A 22,185-nucleotide genomic window follows, 5' to 3' on the forward strand; every position below is an offset into this window, starting at 1 on the left:
TGTCCAGAGAATGTTCACAAGGCTGATATAAGGTATGGAGGGAACCATCTTATAAGGAGAGGTTGAGGTTGTGTAGGTTGGGCCTGTACGCGTTGGAATATAGACAAATGAGGAGTGACCTTATTGAAATATACAAGATTCTTAGTGGACTTAACAGGGTAGATTAGGAAAGGTTGTTTTCCCTGTGGTAGAGTCTCAGGCAGAAGGCATAATTTCAGAATAAGTGGTCAAACATTTAAGACAGATGAGGAGGAATTTATTTTCTCAGAGGGTTGGGAATCTGTGGAATTCTTTACTACAGCAGGCTATTGAGGCTGGGTCATTAAGTATATTCAAAACTGAGACAGACATTTTTAATCAGTAAGGAAATCAAAGATTATAGGGATAGGCTGAAAGATGGAGTTGAGGATTATCAGTTCAGCCAGTGATCTCATTGAATTGTGAAGAAGACTCAATGGGCTGAATAGCCTATTTCTGTTCCTATGTCTTATGGTTTTATATGATTTTCTAGGCTCACAGTGATTTTCAAACTCCTACATATTATAGCAATGGCACATTACCAACACTATTTGTTTGAATAGGTAATAGCTACTAATTTAGTAAAATAAATAGTTAATTGATAGTGCAGAACATGCGTATTGCTAAAAAAAAGAGACATTTTTTCAAAGATTTCCATGTTGTACTAATTAGGACAGTTCACAAGAAATACAGAAATCAACGTTATACTGTTTAAGACGAGGGTGCTGATTGGTTGGCAAGTGGACACCAAATGAAAAAGATGATGCTATGGACAATACACCAGTTAACTGGTTTGTTTGTCAAGCATCGTGCATGTTGATGGGTTCAGCCCGCTCACCACTCGGTTAATATTAGTAGCAACATGATAAGGTCTTTGAATGGACATTTGCTCACTTAAGGGCCTCAATTGGTATTGGGCAGGAAAGCCATCCTGGGATCCTCCTACCATGAGCTTGATTGGGATAGAGACAGAAAAAGGCAGGGTTTTCACCCACCCTCGTTTCTCCCAATTAAATTCCCTCCCCATTTCCAAACATGCCGCAAGAGAGAGCAGAAGATTCCTCCCCAGGTCTTTCAGGTTACACTGGCATTCACCAGCATGAATTTCTACTCTCCCTACCTTCTTAAAGTTTGTCTGTTGGATTTTCTTGGCTCCTTGATGATTGTGGGCCTTTCCTCTATTGTTGATTTTCTGCAATTAGATGCTGCATTAGAAAATCTTGGAACTTGATGTCAGCCATGTCTTGTCATTCCTGTGTCTTTTGCAAGCCAAACTGAATTCTGGAATGACTCCCAGCAAAAATACAAGGTTCATGTTAGCTTTAGATAGTGCAGACTAGGTTGAATTCATTCTATTCTCTCATGATTTTGCACATCTGCTCATGTGTGTATCCACTCAGCAGAGCACTACAATCATTTTAAATAAGCAGGCACCATGAAGTTTGTATGCTCCTTGCTGCGGAAGCAATGGATGTGGTTAATCATGCATTGCAATCTCTTTCTGTTTTCGATTCGATCAAATTTTAAACAGCGTTCAAAAGAGGGAAAAGATAAGAAATGGCAGAGAAGTGTAGGGAGATAACTTTAAAGTTTATGGGCTAGACAGTTAAGGTATGACCTCCAAAAGGTGGGGCAAGGCAAGGAGGGTATGGACAAGAGAAAGTTGGAGGAAGACAGGTCTCAAAGGATTATAGGACTGGAAAATGTTACATGGATAGAAGAATGTGAGGCCATTGAGAGTTTTAAACATAAGGCCAAGAATTTTAAAATTGAAGTGTTGGAATTTGCTCAATAAGTACGTGGGTAATGGGTGAATATGAGACTCGATGCTAATTGGATCAGCAAGTAGAGTTTTAGATGAGATTAAATTGTGTGGAAACTGGTAAATAATCAACAGGCCAGAAATGCTTTGGAATAGTCGGCTCTGTAAACAAAATAACACTGCTGAAGGTTTTTGTAACAGATATGCTATGCTCAGGCAGGCTAGAGACAGATGATATCATGGAGATGGAAATAAACAATCTTTGTAATAGTAATGATATGTAGTTGGAAGCCTGGCTCAGAGCCAAATAATCTGGTTCATCCTGAGATAGAGGCCAAAGAGATGAATGGAGTCACAGATTAGGAAACAGACTTCATGATGAAACTGAAGACAATGGCTTCAGTTTTCCAAACTTTCCATTGGTATAGCACTGCCAGCTGATGGAAATAATAGTCGAGAGTAATGGCTAAGTGGGCTTTCCTGAGCCTGTAGTGTCATCATGGTTTCAGTGCAATTTCAGTGGGGTCAGAGACAGCACTGTGGGCTCAAAGTAGACAATGAGGGCCAGCTTCAACTGCCTGATTCTGGGGTAGCTGTTGAATTTTTTTTTGTCTCCTGAAGGTTGCAGTTTTTACTTAATATATTTTCTCAGTAGTACAAAGAGTCATTGTATCTTCATGTGTTCGGTGTGCTTTTTTCTGTCCTACTCACAGATCCCCAGTTTTGTTCTAATGGATACCTAGTGATCTAAGCTTGTCCCATTTAGCATCGTGATTGTGCCACATAACAAGATGAAGCTCATCCTCAGTGTGAGGACAGGAGATAAAAAGCAGGACAAATCCAACCTGGCCAATCACCATGCTTTCAATCATTAGCAAAGTAATGAAAGGAGTCGTCGACAGTGCTATCCAACACCGGTGATTTACCAATAACTTACTAACCAATGTCCAGTTTGGATTCTGCCAAACTTATTACAGCCTTGATACAAAGAGATGAGCACGAGTTTAATTGGCTCTGGCATAAGGGCAGTCTTAGAAGATATATTGCAATGGGAATATGAGTAAAATTGAAGCCAATGGATATCAAGCAAAAGCTTATTCAGTAGAAATCATACCTAACAGAAAGGAAGATGGTTGTGTTTGCTGAAACACAACCAATTTAGTCCAAAAATATTGCTGCAGAAGTATCTCAGCATGACATCCTAAGCTGAACCACCTTCAGCTGTCTCTTCAATGACCTTCCTTCCATGATAAGGTCAGAAATATGGGTTTTTGCTAGTGATTATTCAGCTCCATTTTAAACTTTTCAGTTAATGAAGCAGTCATTGCCACATTCAACAAGACCTGTACAAGACCAGGTATGAGTTGATAAGCGTCCAGCAGCATTAGCTCCTCATGACGTCCAGGTAATGATCATCTCAAACAAGGACAAGTCTAACCACCTCTCCTTGGCTTTGTTATCACCAAATGAGCTACTGTTGACACCAGAAACTCAACTCAATCAGCAATATTAAGGGTTGTAGCTAATTGAGTAGGGTACTCTGTGGTAAGTAGTTCACTTCCTGGTTCCCAAATCTAGCCTGCCCCAACAGAGTCGGAACAGAATACTTGTCACTAGCATGGTTGAGTATAGTTCTAACCACTTCAAAAAGCTTTATCCACCTTGGACAATGCAGTTGGCTTGATTGATAGCTAATCTACCACCTTAAACATAATTGCACACTGTGGCTGTAGTATATACTATTTTAAGATACACAGCATCAGCACTCCAAAGTTTCATCAATGGTACCCCCAAATCCACAACGGCACCACTTGAAGGAAAAGGGCACAACGTGCGTGGGACACTATCACCTTCAAGACACACACACCATTCCTTCTGAGTCAGAATCGCAAAGGCTCAATCTAGCCACATAGAGTTTGATTTTACCACTTGGATCACAGTGGTTTAAGAAAGCAATCATCACCTTCAGGTGGGTAGCTGGAAGGAGGCAATAATAAACAAACAAAGATATGAATTACAACCAGGAGTAGGCCATTCAGCTCCATCATTGGCATAAGATCCTGGCTGAGGTGATTATGGTCTCAGCTCTACTATTCTGTCTATCTTTGACTCACTTTGATTCCCTTGTCAGTCAAAAATCTAACTAATTTAGCCTTAAAAATATTCAATCACACTCCCTCCACCACTCTCTGGGGAAGAAAATTCTACAGACTAATGACCCTCTAAGAGAAAAATATTCTCATCATCGCTATCTGAAATGGGAAACCCCTTATTTTTAAACAGTATCCCCTTCTTTGAGGCTGGCTTTTCTAACAATATTCCAAGAACGCATTTAAAAGTTATGTTACATAGTAGTAAATAGCAGAATTCCTTTACTTGGTGAAATCAGAGTTTAAATTTACATCTTATTGACAGTTCATTGTATTGTAGTTGAAGGTCCATTATAAAAAGCTGCATTTTTAAATGACATACAAATATATGTATCCAGAAAATTGGCTTCTTAAAGGGGCAAATGTTGTTGGAACTCTAATTTGTTAACCAGTAAAAGGGTCTATAATTTCAACACGGCTTCCCTGGGTGCCTATAAAAAGTATAAGGAAGGATAGTCAGTTCTTCCTCATTTTAATATTGTAGTTGACAGATGGTTGTTATATCTTCCTCTCAGAATGTTTTCCTATAAACTCTGTTTTACACCTAAAAGTATTCCACAAGGGCAATGGAAGGAGAGAGAACATTGTAGCATAGAGATAACAAAAGCATGCACAAGAGTTTCAACAGCAAACGAAAGCGGCAGGAGGACAGACAAATTATTTTGCTTGGCTTTAAATGGGTCATTGTTTTCATAGTGAGGATAGCCATTGTGAGTGTAGCTCAGGATCAAACAAGATATTGAGATTCCCGGATATTGGTTCACCCTGAGACAGTGATCAAGAAGGGAGATGAACTCAGAAGGTAGATAGCAGTGTTTGGGGCTGAAGGCAATGGGTTCAATCTTCCCAATTTAATTAGAGGAAGTTTAATCTCCTCTCCACTACCACTGCAGCTTCCCCTAACCAAGCACTGGATTCCAAGCAATCTGACAATACACAGAAAGTGGAGAGGTTGCAAAGCTTTGCTTATGCTATTCTTTCTGATGCAATCATGTCTACCTCAGCACAAAACAATGAGATCCTTTCAACCTCGACATACTAGAGGTTCCACAAAGAACATTCATGTCCTCTTGCAGCAAAGTAACACACTGATTAGTCAGCTGAAAATAGATCTTAAAAAAAGACAATTTTCACACATATCTGATCAAAGACCTATCTTGGACTCATGAGTAATTTAAAATTGCATTCACACATGAGCCAAGTACTTTATAATCATGCTTTAAATGTAACTTTTAAATTCTTTGCATTTTTTAATGTAGATTTATGTTGCTCAAAAAGATCTATTTGTGACTTTTAATTTCTTGCAATTGCAATAGCATCCTGGGGAACTATAAAAAAGCCTCAACATTTGTATAGAAGTCCACCTTTTTTTTTGTAAATCATTCGATCTGTAATTATAAACAATGACATAATGGCCATCTTTTATATTCAGTTGTTAGATCTGTAGTCTGCCTAGCCACGCAGCAAAAAGATACTATCAGACTGGAAAATTAACTTGCTTGTTTCAAACATCATTCTAATGTGGCAAAAGTTATGGTGGAAATTGCATATAGAACAAAGGAATAGCAATTCCTTTAAGTTTTTATTCTCTGACAGCCAATGAATGTTTTCTGCTAAATTGCATCATAAGCCACCTCTGTTTATTGTTTCTCTATCAATGAGTTTATATGATGTCATACTAATTTTTCTCAATTTTTACTGCTGAATATTTTGTGTGTCTTGATAAATATGTGGTAACCGATGTACATCAATGTGTAGACAAATTCTTACAAAATACTAAACCTTATTACTTTATTTATCTAATACTAACACATGCACACATTTGGACAAGGGATTTGATTTTAGGGTTCACTTGTTTTGAAGATTTTTTTTTTATATCCATGATATAAACCCGATTACGTCTCTAGTAAACCATGTATATTTTCTGTTTTACCTTTATATTTTCAAAACTCCCAACAATTTTTGGATGTAAAACTTAATTATAAGGCATTATTCCCAGTGTGACTGAAAACAGTTTCTTTTTCCCTATCGCAGTAAGGTTGCGTTTTTTCTGGAAATTTCTTTTCTTTTATTGTTCTCCTACAGCAGCTGATGGCTGCTCTTTAGTTTGGTTATGCTCTAAAGCACATGCTGCTAGGCCATGATAAGCTTTACAGGAATAAAAACAGCTAACACGTCCATCAAAGTATTTTAATTTTACATCTTAAAGACTAGGTGGGGCCAATTTATGCATTTTGAACAACATCAAAAGCATGTTGCTTTTAGACAAAAGGGTAAAATAAATCTCCAGCCACCTTTATGGAACTGAGTGAAACAAAAATGTTTTACTCATCAGCTTTGCAGTCACTGGTTTGCCTCAGCTAGAACAAAACTGCTGAAGCATTTAGAGAAAATTAACCCCCCATCCTAGCAGCCAGATGTGACTGGCTTCTGATGAATGCACATGAGTGGGCTGAAAAATCAAGAGACTGTGAAATTCCTGTCAGGCCTATACAGTATAGAATGGGCTATTGACTGCTTTCTGTATTCTCTCCATCATTCTTTTTGAACACTGCCATTAATTTCCCCTCCTACTTTGACTTTTTTTTAAATCCCATCAGCTCTCTGTACTGCAAACCAGGATGCATAAGGCACTAGTGGAATACAGAAAACAACAGGGCCTTTACAGCCAAGCAGGACTGGCCAAATCCCAGGCTCTTTCAAACGAAAATGCTCGGACAATAATAGCTATGCAGGTATGTTTTAAAGGAGTTGCTAGGAGATGATAGTCTTAAAATTGAAAATAAAATCATTGCAAGTGGATGCCCTGTATAAAAATTCAAATTCAATGGCATAATGGAAATTTTATTCAGAGGATAAAAACTGCAAGAAAGATGTTATGGATGTAGTATATCTGTTTTAGTCCTTTTCAGTAACTAAGCTGCAATTAGAAATTCTTCTGTTTTTATTTATTTTTTTGAATCACATATAGCCCATTTTAACTCTTTTTGACTTTAGAAGACATTATTTTGTTACTATTTACAAGTTTACACATTTTTTATTTAAATGGCTCAAGACTTTGGAAAGTTTATGACTTGTAAAATTAATTTACCCCTTATTTACACCATATTTATTTCAAAGCACCAAATTATCTCAAAATATAACCCAATAACATTTCCGCTGTGTAACACGAATATTACAGCTACACTGCATAAACATTTTATTCCTGTTTTAGTCTTTCTTTCAAACAAAACAAAATCACTTCCTTTTACACATAGAATTCCCTACAGCTTGGAAGTGGGCCATTCAGCCTATCAAGTCCACACCAACCCTTGAAAGAACATCTCAGCCAAACCCACCCCATCTCTATAACCCCACATTTCTCATGACTAATCCGTCTAGCTTACACATCCCTGTACACTATGACCAATTTAGCATGGTCAATCCACATAACCTGCACATCTTTGGACTGTGGGAAGAAACCCACACAGATACTGGGCGAATGTGCAAATTCCACACAGTCACCCAAGGGTGGAATCGAACCTGGGTCCCTGGCATTGTGAAGTAGCATTGCTAACCACTGAGCCACTGTACTGTTCCCAGTTTGTTCCCAGGTGCAAATCAGTATCTCTGTGTCCTCCCCAAATCTTACAACATTCTGAGATCTCTGCACTCCTTCAATTTTGTCATCTTGCACATCTCTAATTTGCTTCACCTCGCCATTGCCAGCTATGGCTTTAGCTGCTTCAGTAACATGCTGTGAGATTCCTTCCCTTAAAACCTACCTACTTGACCAAGTCTATGTCTCAGTTATCCCAAAATTTTATTTTTGCTTACCATGACATCTAGTTTGATGGTTGCTTCAGGTGTTTTTCAGTATTTTCAGGTGTTTTATTATTTTAAATGCACTGTATAACTAGATGCTATGTTGTAATGCAGAAAATAAACTAATTAAAATAATCATTGTTAAACTGTTTATGAAATCATCGGGTTGAATTTTCCCAGCCCTGTGTTGGAGATAAGAGGAGCAAGTAAACGAGGGGGAATTCACATCAGAACATCTCCCTTATGCAATCCACCACTAGCGCAGTTTCCTGAGGTGAGTGGAGACCCAGACTGGCTACCTATTAGAGACAATCATCCAATTATGCTGATTTCACACCGAATTACTTCTGATTTTGCATGCATACTAGTATTTCCCTGGATGGAGCAGCAACCCTACGCATGAAACCTGCCATCTCCATGAAGATAGCCTTCTTAGCTGCAGACCAATGAAGTAGGAGCCTCCATATCCCAAAGAGGAACCACTAGCAGGAAAGGCTAACATAATGTACTCACAGGTACATAAGTCTGCTTCAAGCACTTATCAACTTCACCCTTAATGACTTTTATTTTGAACACAGGCCTCTGAAAGCACCTTTGTGTTGAGGTACACTGGTGGTGTCCAACATGGATCAGCAGTGCCAATCTATCCTGGTGAAGCTCATGTGTCTCCAGAGTGATCAATCCCTTAAAAATTGAAACCGCAGCATCAAGAACTCATCAACCACTCTAAGTGGATGACCCAGAGCTGGTGGAGACTGCCTCTGAAAAAATTGATTGATTAATTGATTTTATTGTCACATGTACCAAAATACAGTGAAAAGCTTTGTTTACAAGCGGTACAGGCAGATCACAGCAAGCAAAGGGTGACATTATTTGAGGCTAGAGTCCAGTCAACAGTCTGATAATGGCCGGAAAGAAGCTGTTCCTGAACCTGCTTGCGCGTTTGTTCAGGCTTCTGTATCTTCTGCCTGATGGAAGAGTTTGCAGGAGATCATTACCAGGGTGCGACGGGTCTTTGATGATGTTGGCCGCCTTTCCATGGCAGCAAGCTGTGTAAATAGAGTCCATGGCTGGAAGGTTGACTTCCATGATGGCCTGGGCTGTGCACACCACCTTCTGTAGTTTCTTACAGTCCCGGGCAGGGCAGTTGCCATACCTGGTCATTATGCACGCAGACAGTACGCTTTCAATGGTGCATCTATGGAAGTTGGTGAGGGACCTTATGGACATGTCAAATTTTCTGAACCACCTGAGGAAGAAGAGGCATTGTTGTGCCTTCGACTGTTGCCTTTACGTGGGAAGCCCAGGACAGGTCATCGATCATCGTCATTCCGAGGAACTTGATGCTATCACTCTCTCAACCTCAGTTCTATTGATGTAGATGGGGGCATGTTCTCCTCCGGTCCTTCTGAAGTCGATGATCAGTTCTTTAGTTTTGCCAATATTGAGAGACAGATTGTTTTCATTGCACCAAGACCTCTATCTCCCTTCTGTATTTTCACTCGTCATTGTTAAACATTTGTCTTATTACGGTGATGTCATCAACGAACGAGTAGATGGCTTTCGTTCGTAATTTGGCGACACAGTCATAGGTATATAGGGAGTACAGTAGGGGGCTGAGGACGCATCCTTGGGGGGCTCCATGTTATTATGGAGGAGGTGCAGTTACCTATCATCACTGATTGCAGCCTATGGGTCAGAAAGCTGAGGATCCAGTTGCAGAGGGCAGAGCCGAGACCAAGGTCATGGAGTTTTGAGATCAGTCCGGAGGGAATAATGGTGTTGAAGGCGGAGCTGTAATCAGCGAGCAGGTGTCTGACATAGCTGTCTTTGTTGTCCAAATGTTCCAGGGATGAGTGCAAGGCTAGGGATATGGCATCCTCTATGGACCTGTTATGTCGGTAGGCAAACTGTAGGGGATTGAAGCAGGTTGGGTGACTGGAGTTGATGTGGACATATTCCTTGTATGAGTGGCTTTGAATCTCCACTTAGACCTAACGTTGGAAATAATCCAAAGTTCATAAGAAAATCCAGTTTGTTTTAATACCTAGTACTTTGTTTTTAGTTTACAGCGACATATTTCATGGTTGTGCTATATTTATGAATTGGACTGAATTTCTTTGTGATTATGTTCATCCAACAGTGCATTTCATGCCATGTTGAGGTCAGTAATTGTGGATGTCTCATTACAGGAAAGATAATAATGTAATCAGTAACATGGTATAAGAAACATTTGCTCTTAGTAATTTTAAAACAATCAACATGAATATCTCTGATATAATGCAAATGTTTTGAGAAGAGTTCTTTCTAGCAGTTTGATTAAGTGGGCTGTTAAATTATGAAATAATATAAATTGTGATATTGAGCAATAAGTAACAAAAGGAAAATTACTTACAAACTCCAATAGCAGTTGTTATAATTGCACTCAATAAGACAGTTAGTTGACTGGCCTGTGGTGCCACTGGAATGTCCCCTCACATCGCCCATCTGTTCAGTTTCTGATTTAATCAGCAGGAGATCTCTGCAAACATCGAGTTGGGCATGCAGAAACTTCAAATCTCTGAAGCAACCTCTCTTGAATTACATTGTTACAATATAGTACAAATTAAATAAACTTTCAAAACAATTTATGGAATTTCCACATGATTCTCATGTGAGCAAAATGTAACAATGCTTTCATTACATACTCAAATTGTGATTTCCAAAGAAACGTTTAGGTACTGAAAGCCTATTGTTCTGCAGTATTTGGCTATGAAGACTAAAGGGGAACACCCTTGAGAGAAACAGTACAAAGTAATCTAATCGACTGTATTCTTATACATATTATGATAGAGATCATTCAAATCTTCCCCTCCCTGAGAAATAGGATTACCAATCTGCTCAGTTTCTAATTTAGTTGGCTGAAGACCTTTAATGCTTGGGATCCAGTCACAAAGAACTTTCTAGAATCCTTATGGGAAAATATCCCATAGGTCCATCTTCAACAAGTTTTAGTTGTACTGTGCATAGGGATTAACACCTTGATCCTGAATTCTAATATTAGCTGTCAACATAATTAAAATCCAGTTCTATTTGAGGCATTTCATAAGGTTGAACACTTAGCAATAACCCAAATGTATGCTTTGTGTATAGAAACTACATGGTGACTTTGAGGTTTGATGCTCAGTTTACAGTTCTCTTCTGGTTCAGGTTATTGTCTGACTACCAATGTTTGATTTGTTATGTGCTTTGTTTTCCTTAATACTTACGATATGATTAGTGAACTGTAATTTTTCATTTACTTTTGATATTTATCCACTCAAAAGATTTAGTTCTGTAGATGCAAGTAATCATAAATGTGATGAGTGCTTCCAAAATCCATCATTGTTACATTATTAAATCAATAATTGAGCAATTGTGGAAATGCTTGGTATGTCCAGCAGTAACTGTGAATAGACAAGCAGAAAACATACTGACCTTCCATCGGTTCTGATATAAAGAGATATTCACATACTTTCACAGAGATACTGAAGTGGGGTAAATGACCCAAACTCACTTTTACATACTTTACTATTGACCACATAGAGGTGTAGGCAGATTTGTGCAAAATCAACCTCACCCTCTTTCAAGAGGAATGGTACAGATAAAACCCAGGCAAAAGGAAAGGGATGATAATAACTTACACTGTCCTGTCAAGTGATGACGTTTACTGTAATAATTCAGTAGAATTTAGACAATTGCTAGTCTGAGTTCAGTGATTAATTGAAAAATCCCTCCATTTTCCTCTTGATCCCTGTGATATTGACTCATGCTCGACTACAATTCCAAGGGAAGACTTGGGGGCCATGCTTAAATGACCACTATTCACATGCAAGCCTCTGAAGTAGATGTCATTATGTTGTTTTACTATGAGAGCCTTTGGAATTTGTTCTGATCTCACCTTTGCCCAGTGTCCCATATTCATGCCCACATTTCCAATCAAATCAATGGCTAAGTATAAAATTGCATTTATATAGCATCTTCCTCAACCACAGTATATCTCAAAGTGTTTTGTATTTAAGTGAAGTCACCTTTATTATGTAGTAATAGTGTGTATTCTCTAGTGTGTATTCTCTGGTGCATTTGCAGATTTGCTGACTGAGTTAATGCATTCCCACAATCGGAGCAGGTGGATGGTTGCCAATTTTGGGGATAGCACTGTCCCAATAACTGGAATAGGATTAATGATCCAACAAGTCAGTTTTTGTGATGACGGTTGAGGGATAGATATTGACCAGGACACCAAGAAACCTTCTCTGCTTTTGTTCAAAGAATGCACTGGGACCTGTTGCATTCACCTGAGAGGGCATCAAGGCTCATTCAAAGTACAAAACCTCTTCTATGATTCTGAGGCTATTTATTGTACTATCTGTCATCTCAGATTAAATCAGCTAAGTGTTGCTGAAAAAAAAACAAAGCTTTTAGCCCTGCAGTCTTCAGGGCAAAATTACAAGAATGTGAAATTTAGAGGGGAACATCAATTTATACTACATGAGGAAAAAGTGTTGAATGGTCTCTGATTGATAGAGGTGTTGATTGGTTGGCAAGTGAACTTTGATGGAGAAGGAACTGAGGAATGATTACCTGCAATGCTCTTGTTTAAATTGAAACCAAGATGAGTAACTTGCTTAGTCAAGGCATGCCATGCATAATGCACGAGGAAACAGTTGTCTCCAAAACATTTGTTTATTTGAAAAGGAAACAATGTTTGGATGTGTTCTTTCTGACTCAACACAGGATATTTGAATTTCCTTGTCTGTCGTGAGTACTACACTGAAATATAAAGGGAGCTAAGGGCAATAACTTTGAAACACTTTACCTTTCAAGAAGGAGACCAGTATAGTTCTTAGGGCTAAAGGGATCAAAGGTTATGAGGTGAAAGCGGGAATGGAGTACTGAGTTGGATGATGAGCCATTATCATATTGAATGGTGGAGTAGGCTCGAAGGGCCAAATGGCCTACTCCTGTTTCTGTTTTCTGCGTTCTGTACTAACAGGTTAGTGGGCAGGTTACATCCCTGTTCCTCACTTTGCCAGCTGTGGCCTTTATTCATTAATGGGACAAGGACATCGCTGGCTAGGCAGCATTTATTGCCCATCCCTAATTGCCCAAAGGGCAGTTCAGAGTCAACCACATTGCTGTTGGTCTGGAGTCACATGTTGGCCAGACCAGGTAAGGATGGCAGTTTCCTTTCCTAAAGGACTTTAGTGAACCAGATGGGTTTTTCCAACATCAACAATGGATTCATGGTCATCATTAGACTCTTAATTCCAGATATTTATTGAATTCAAATTCCACCATCTGCTGTAGCGGGATTTGAGCCCGGGTCCCCAGAATGCTATCTGGGTCTCTGGATTAACAGTCCAGCAATAATACCACTAGGCCATTGCCTCCCCATGTGTGCAGCATCATGTTAATGCTAATCACTGATTGTTGAGACCTCTTAAGTTTGTACCTGATACCATTTTCAGGCAAATAACCAGGCAAGAAAATACCATTTCAGAAGCACCAAATGAACTTTGCTCTGTTATATGTTGATGTGAAAATAGTTTTTCTTTGATTAAATGTGTAGAACATTGGCAGGCATACTGCTGTAAGTGTGTTAAGTACTATTCTGCCTTTTAATAGGCAAAAATGCAGAAACTTTACCAAAGCAACATTTTTTCTTTGAAAATCCTAAAATAAAAAAGCAAAGTTGGATTATTGAACCAAATCACACTGCAGTAATATCAGGCTCACAGTACATTATTCCCTAGGCTCACGTCACAGCTCCTGCTTCTAGTTCCAAGCTATCCTTCCCTGCCTTAAACATGAGCACCAGCTGAGTTGTCTTTCAGTCTAGTATCTTTCAGAATTGGTATTCCTTCAATAATAATTAAAGCATACTTTAAATGAAAATGAATCAGTGATAAAATTAGTTATTTATTCCTCATTATTTCTTTCTCCCTTTAATTTTCCTTTCAATATCATTCAACTTGGAAAGCTCTACATCAAGGTTCAGAAACAGCTTTTACGTGCTATATTGAAAGCTCTCAATCATTAGAAATGTTGAATCTTATAGCCTCAATATGTGTCTAAATGTTTTTATCCATAATGAACCTAATGGCTCCAAACTCCAACATACTTAATAATTTTAACAGAAGCATGGATAGAGTACTAACATTTTATGACAACACCATTATTTTTGTTGGTCCCTCTATGGATCACCATCTTGATGTGGTGAAGAGGCTGGCATACTTGTTGACTTCTTCAGTGATATCATCAGCAACTGTTGCACCTGGTGGGGGCAACACAGTGACAAAGACAAGGGGAGGAATGTGCCAAACAAAGTTCAGTCCAAATAACCGTCAACAGCAAAACAAGTAAAGGAACAATGTGCCTCAGCAGCTATGAAGGTAGAAGAGTCTGCAGCAGCAAGGTGGTCCCACTCATTGTGGCTCAACACATCACCAAGATATGACCGTCAACCCTTCATGTTTGTGGGAATAATGACAGCACCCAAGATCCCTGTATTAAATGATGTAATACACAATGTTTCCCCAGAACTATTTGTCAAGTCCTATGGTGATGGAGAATTGGCAACAGGGACAGTGCTATGAACCAGGGAGACCCAGTCAAGAATCTGCATACCGGTGACAGATACATAAAGGTCATTGGGCACCTGTCCTGAGGTGTCAGAGGTGTCTTTGACAGCAGCATCTGTGAATGAGCTTTAGGATGCCATTTGCTCACTCCAAATGCAGGAAGAGATAGAAAATGTTCCTCTGGCAATAGGCTGTCCACTTTCTCCAGACTAGGGGTACATGGCCCATCTTTGTGATCAAAGAAAGAAAACTCTAAATTTTGGAACTTGGAATGTTAGAATACTCCTGGATAATTTTAAGTGTGAATGTCTGGACAGAGGAACTGCAATCATATCAAGATTCTGAAGTGACACTGCTACTTTCAGTACTCTCCTTCCTGGTAGCTGAAGGAAAGACAAGACAATCAGTGAACCTACAGAGTTGGCTTTGCTTTCCAGAATGGGATCATGGGTCCCCTGCCAACAGCAATATAAAGGATAGGTTAATTTCACCTACCGCTTATCTATAATTCATAATTAATATGCCAGAGTCAATTTTTTGTGTGTGCTGACCCTTGACTCAGATGAAGACATTAAGGAAATGTTTTATTCTGCCCTTGATGAAATCCTCGTTGCCATTCCAAAAGAAGAAAAAAATCTCTTCTTGTTGTAAATGTACTCAGAGACATTCAGTAACCTGAAATAACAGTGTGGAGCTGGAGGAGCACAGCAGGCCAGGCAGCATCCCTGTTGTGGTCCTCCAACTCCACACTGTGTTATCTCTGACTCCAGCGTCGGCAGTTCTTACTATATCTCTTTGTAACCTGAATATTTGGTTGAGCTATGTACAATCTATACATAACAGGGAGAAAACCCTGCGTGCCATCCTACAGTAATACCTTCTACATATTCTCCATCATGTGACCTGACGTCACTGCTAGCCTACTGATTGCTGCTTCCCTGTACCACACCTTCCAACAAGTAATCGTCATATCTCTGATAGCTTACCTTTTTATTCATTAGCCTATCTTCCAGTACGTGTACCTTTCTTTCTGTCCTGCTCACCATTGAATCTGTTGTAGTGAGGCTTCAATCATCATCGACTCGATTTCCTGTTTTACCTTCTTTGGGGTGGACTGATTGGGCATTTAGTCTTCATGGGATGTGATAAGGCATGCTCAGATTCTCCAGAACTATGAACAGTATCAGAAATTCTGACCTGAATTGTCCTGATTTGTTATGATCTTGTAATTCATCCATCTTTTAGTTGAGTTGGAGATCTAAGCAAGCTCTCTGCTTAGTAATGGACAATCTTCATTAAAAATGACAAAGATTTCTCTCCCCTTGTAGGGGAGAATAACAGCTGAATGTCTCCTGGTCCATGAAGTTGAAAATTTGATTTGGAGAAGTTCAGGCTCTGGAATCAAACTGTCTCAGAATAATAGCCATCTGGAGTCCAACTTTAAATTAGTTTTCTGGTCATCGACAATAGGATCTGCATTCCGTAAGTTTCTTTTGTTATATCCTGTTTCCTCGGAATTACTTGACCTAATTAGTCTCTTTGTAAGTTTGAGGTGGGAGATTTTTACTTTTAAAATGACCCTTCCTCTGACAGTAATGACAATCTGTATTTAACACATCACGGCCCTTGTGTCAATGGAGTCTTTACTCATCACCACAGTAACATGAGACAAAAGTAGCTACTATCTCCATCCCACTTTGGTTTTGCTGTTTAGCAGGTATATGGGTCTTTTTCCGGTCAACGTGCTGTACCCATCAGTCGATAGACTCCTTGACAGCTTTCTCTCCCCTCAAATTAAAACTTGATTCTGCTCGCATTGAAATCTTTGGTGCCAATTGCATTTTGGTGTGGCCTGGTCTGGACCATCTAGGAGCGACTAGGTTATTGATAGGGCCTGCTCGATAACTAGGTTATCTTGCAGTATATTATCAGGAATTGGATTAAACGTTGCTGGTTCTGCGTACCGTATAAAGCCATTTACCAATTTGTCACATTTTCTGCTCATTTCTCTTACTATTTGTGTGTACCCATTCCAATCTCTGCCAATTGCTGCTGTCGTATTCTGTCTTTTTTTTTTGTTTTAACAGACTGAGACTGTCTGTTCTGATCTCTGCCAGTTTTGTTTACTTCTACACACATGGATAGATAACTGCTTGTCAAGCAGGAAACAAAGAATAAACAGGTCTTTTTCTGAGTGGCATGCAGTGACTAGCGGCATACCGCAGGGATTCGTGCTTGGACCACAGCTATTCGCAATATATATGAATGATTTAGATAAGGGAAATAAATGTAATAATATCTTCAAGTTTGCAGATGACAAAAAGCTAGATAGGAGGGTGAAGTATGAAGAGGATGCAGAGATGCTTCAATGTGATTGGGATGCTTTGAATGAGTGGGCAAATGCATAGCAGACACAGTATACTGTAGATAAATGTGAGGTCATCCACTTTGGTAGCAAAAACAGGAAGGCAGATTATCATCTGAATGACAATAGATTGGGAAAAGGGGAGATGCAACAAGATCTAGATCTCCCTGTACACCAATCGTTGAAACTATGCATGCAGGTGAAGAAAACAAACGGTATGTTGACCTTCACAGCAAGAGGATTCCAGTACATGACCAGGGATGTCTTGCTGCAATTGTACAGGGCCGTGGTGAGATATACCTGGACTATTGTGCGCAATTTTGTTTTCCTTCTCTGAAGAAAGATATTCTGGTAATGGAGAGAGTGCAGCGGACATTACCAGATTGGTTCCTGGGACGGCAAGACTGACGTATGAAGAGAGACTGAATTAGTTAGTACTATATTCATTGGTTTGAAGAATGAGGTGGGAATCTCATAGAAACTCATAAAATTCTAACAGGAGTGGACAAGGTAAATGCAGGAAGGATGTTCCTGATGACCGATGAGTCCAAAACCAGGGCTCACAGTCTGAGGGACAGGGCAGACCATTTAGGACTGAGATGAGTAGAAATTTCTTCACCCAGAAAGTGTGAGCCTGTGAAATTCTCTGCCACAGAAAGCAACTGAGTCTAGAACATTGACTTGTTTTCAAGAGGAGATAGATATAGCGCTAAGGGCTAATGGGATCAAAGGGTATGGGGAGAAAGCAGGGAGAGGGTACTGAATTGAATGATCAACCTTGAACATGTTGAATGGCACAGCTGACTTAAAGGGCTGAATGGCCTATTCCTGCTCCTGTTGTCTATGTTTCTATGTCTGTTTCTGCCATGCATGCTTTGGTATTGGAATTTGTTTAAATTTTCATTCCAGTGCTGGGTACAGCTGGGTATCATTTCCATTGTGCCAAGGAAGGATCTCTTAGTTTTATAAGTGCCACCATATTTTAAACATACTCAGTGACATACAAGGAGTAAGTCTTTTTAACCAGAATGCTTTATTAAACAATGTACAGTAGGTACATAACAGGGAGATACTTTGTATGCCCATCTACAACAAGGCCTTTTGCACTCAGTCCATTATGTGACCTGATGTCACCACTAGTAGTCTCATCATCTATGACAGCTGCTTCCCTTAACTTACTCTTCTGGAAGACTTTAATTCCAAAATTGGAGGTGACCCTGAAACCTGGAGAAGAACCATTCAGAAAAGAGACGGAGAAAGAGCTAATGCATATGGTGTCTTCCAGCTGACAGAATGTGTTCAGCGTGGCCTCATTATAACAAGTGTTTTCTCCCACCAGAAGGACAAATACAAACCACATTTAGGCACTATAGATCAAAGTCAAAGCATTGGCACCTGCTACACAATGTCATTGCTCAAGCCAAAAATCTTTGTGATATCTATATCACTCAATCAATGCAAGGCACTGGCAGCTGCAGGACAGAACATCAAGTTGTTGGATTGGTTAAGTTCGTCTGCCAGAACCAAGACATTGCAAGAACTAAAGGACCCAAGAGGAAGAAGAATCAGTGCCTTGGCTGTAAAACAGCTGGACTGAAAAGAGGAATTTTATAAGCAGCGCGCAACCAATTTGGAAAATCTTCACACACTGAACCCAGTTTCAGAAAAATAGGATCAACTAAAATCAGCCGCATCCATACCATTGAGTTTGAGCATTGTCATCACTGGGATTGTTTTCTTGGAACCAATCAGCAATATTTGAACTCCTCGAACAAAAATGAGAAACCTTCGTTGTCCAGCAGAACAACCCAAGGTTGCAAATGCAAGAAGGCAGCATTCTAACAGGTTGAGGTTAATGCCCAAAGATAAATCTGGAACATAAAAGACAAGTGATGGAATTAAAAACCTGGGGTATATAACAGCATGCCAACTATCACAAAATGCAAAGCTTTCACAAGCCACCATCCATAACCAAGGTAAAATGGTCAAAATCCTCTTATTCGTGGGCTGATGTTGTTTTTCTTAAGGAGGTCAATATCCACAGTGGAAATAATTATTTCCAACAACTCCTTAACTATGAAACTATAGTGGCAACTGATGCTCTGATATTCTTCAGGTAATTACCGATACCTGTGGCAGAATCCACAGGTTTTTGTTTTATGGGACATGGGCATCAGTAGATAGGGCAGCATGTGTTGTCCATGCCTAATTGCCCTTGAAATGAGTGGCTAGCTAGGTGATTTTTGAAGGTAATTGTGGATACTGAAAATATGAAACAAACACAGAGAATGCTGAAGAAACTATTTGGTCTGGTAGCATCTGTAGACAGAGAAACAGAGTTAAAGTTTTGAGTCCAGTATGACTTCTTTTTTGAAGCTCTTTTTCTCTCTCAAAAGATGCTGAATTTCTCCAGCATACTTTGCAGTTTTGAGTACAGTTAAGTGTCAACTGCAATACAGTGGATCTGGAGTCACACATATGCAAGGCCAAGTTAGGCCGGCAGTTTTCCTACCCTAAAGAACATGGTGAACCAGATGGATATTTACAACAATTGATGATAATTTCATGGTCACCATGCTGAGACTAGCTTTCAATTGCAAATTTACTAATTTAACTTAAATTTCATGAGCTGCCATGGTGGAATTTGAGCCCCAGTTCTCAGACCATTAGCTTCATGCTGTGGAATAATTGTCTGGAGGTGTTATCACCATACCAAATCTCCCTACAGCTGAGTCACCATCAATGCGACATTTTCAACAAGCAATAACATAAATAAAAACCAACAAAGCCTGTGGCCCTGATGGTATACCAGTTGAGGCTGCTATGCTTTTGCTCATATCAAGATTCCATGTACTCATCCTAAATACTTAGTACAAAATTTGAGTATAGAAGGAAAAAGAATACCTTTTGTCAAGACTTCTCATCTTCCACTGATCAGGACAATTTGTAGGCATACCAGTTCAAAGGGAAAAATAACATTTCTGTTGTATTTGAGGAGAATGTTCATTGGTTAACAAATGGACTCTTATGAGTGGAGGCATTGCTACGGAGAATGCAACAGTTAGGTAATGACTTGCAGTCCTGATTGGTCATGGCATTGCCCTGAGAAATGAACCAATTTTCTCCCCAGTGTCCCAATTTTGCTGAGTCGAAACAGGTACAATGGGTGTGCATGAACTTTCGGTTTACAAAGGCCCCATGTATTAATATACATAGCTTCCAATACTCACAAGTACGCTACACTTTGAGCCCAACTGACAGCCCTGAATCGGTTGTCAAGGTAATTCTTCACATGCTTATATTTAGCACATGTTGTCCCAACTTGGAATCACTTGTATTGTTGGACACTGGAGGGTTTTGCAAGAACTAGATGGTTGGCTTAGTTATTGCCGTGCTTGTTGTGAACAGCCAAATGGATATGCATTTGATTCAATCTACTAGTATACTCAGTATCACACCAACGCTGAAGTTCATATACCAAATTACTCATTCATGTGATAGGCAGAACTTTCTTTGGCTTGACATCAGCGTCCTATTAGGGGTGAACACCAGTTGTCACTGCAAAGTAGCAGTGTGTAACAGCTAGCTTCATCTATTGTTCAAACTTTAGAGATACCTTACTCTGAGGTAGACTGGGCACTTTCAGGAGCAAAACTGATGATCTTAGGCAGTGTGTTCATGAGTTTGTGTGATATACAACAAAGAATGATCAGACCAGGGTAACCAGTATCCCACAGAATAACTTTGTGTCCTATTTCAGCGTCAAGCTTGTACAGTGAACAAATGGCTTGGGCTCCATTTATGAGGTTGCTGATAAGTATAAGATCTACAGGAATCCCATTGCATTTTTTGACAGAAAACCCCGGTTGGCCAATTTCTTAACCAGGACATCCAGGAAAGGGAGCTCATTTGACTGTTTAAATTCAAAGGTGAATCTGAGTCTAAGATGAAGAATGTGCAGTGCACTTGTTGTCATTACAGTCCAGTACTGCATGGGGACCTGGACTCTGTATCAGTGACGCATAAGAACACCAGAGAAATTCCACCAGCAATGATTCCGCCACCTTCTCCGTATTCAATGTTGACAAATGCTAGTGTCCTCCTTGAAGCCAGCTTAATAAGTATTTTGGCAAAACTGTTGCAAAACTTACTGCAATAGACTGGATTCCATGTCTGGATGGCTGAAAAGTGGTCCCCTGCTAGGTCTTGCTTTCTCAACACTCAAGTGACCACTGTTCCAGGAGATAACATAAGAAACTCTACAAAGACTTTCAGAAGCACTCTTTGACTGAAAGTACCTTTGTAGTAATCCTTCAAAATGCAAAACAAAAGTGTACCTCAAGATGCATCATGCTTTGGGTCTTGACACACCAGTGATGAGGCAGAGCAGTGGTAGAGAGGGCAAGAAAAGGAAGAAAATTCTGCCCTTTGGGTCCCTGTGGCATCCTGCCCTGTGTACCCATTTGAAGACTCAGAGCAGAATCTCACAACCCTGATTAGATATTGTCCTCAAATCATGGGATGGCCAATAATTATGGTTGACAAACAGTAAAGTAGAAACTGAAGCAGAAGATAGATGAATTAGGAGAAGAGGTAAATTTCTGCCAATATTTTACAAACTACACAAGTATATAATCAGAATCAACTCTGTGGTCCATGTAAAGTATGATACTGAGACCTATAAATACCAAGAGATCACATTGAACAGTTTCCTTCTTTCCCCAACCCCTACTGCAATTTCTGCCTGGCCCAAAATTCCTTAATGGTTCAGAGCACCATGCTTTATTGCACCCAAGCTGCATGTTAGACTTGTCATGTTTATTGAACCATCAATAATTCACAACTAAGGTGCCATCCCACAAAATTTAAGATTGAATGGGATTACTTTCAATTCTCTCCTAGCACCTAACTTAGTAGGGAAGAATAAGCAAAAATAGATGGCTGTCAGAAATGACTTTCAAGGCTAGGCAGTGATACTTTTGTTCAGTCAGAAGAGCTAGTATGCAAACAATTTGAAGCTGATTATGTAGCAATCTGAAGTAATAAAATGAACTTGCATCTATAAAGCATTGTATATATTCAGGGCTTTCCAACCAACTTATTGTTTTGAAATTCAGAAACAGTGGAAATAAAGCCAACTGTAGCAGCCAAACATCACTCAAGATCTCACAAACAGCAATGTACAAATGACAGGATTTTATTTTTAGTGGTATTAGTTGAAATCAAAATATTGATCAATACGCAGAGATTTCTCCACACACTGTGTCATTCTTCAATTGCACATAACAGACACATAGGTCTAGTGCAAAATCCCAACAGAAATAGTAACAACTGTCATTTATGCAATTCTTTCAACTTAAAAAAAGTCCCAAACACTTCAATGGTGTGTTATTAAACAAAATGTGACAAACAACACAAAAAATTAATAAGGCAGTTGAGTAAAGTTTTGGTCAAAGAGATAAGCTTTAGTGTTCTAAACAGAAG

At 39.4% G+C, this 22,185-nt stretch overlaps 1 protein-coding gene across 1 annotated transcript in view; it reads left to right on the forward strand.

Moving 5' to 3' along the window:
• The window catches only part of LOC109931136 (coiled-coil domain-containing protein 178), a 332,555-nt gene that overhangs the window by 274,604 nt on the left and 35,766 nt on the right, over positions 1–22,185 (forward strand). The window contains exon 18 of the mRNA XM_048596128.1: positions 6,531–6,665. Coding sequence (XP_048452085.1) covers positions 6,531–6,665 — 135 coding nt within the window. The remainder of the gene's footprint in view (positions 1–6,530; positions 6,666–22,185) is intronic.

This window comes from Rhincodon typus, chromosome 4 (assembly GCF_021869965.1).
Source record: "Rhincodon typus isolate 14 chromosome 4, sRhiTyp1.1, whole genome shotgun sequence".
Classification (NCBI taxonomy): Eukaryota; Metazoa; Chordata; class Chondrichthyes; order Orectolobiformes; family Rhincodontidae; genus Rhincodon; species Rhincodon typus.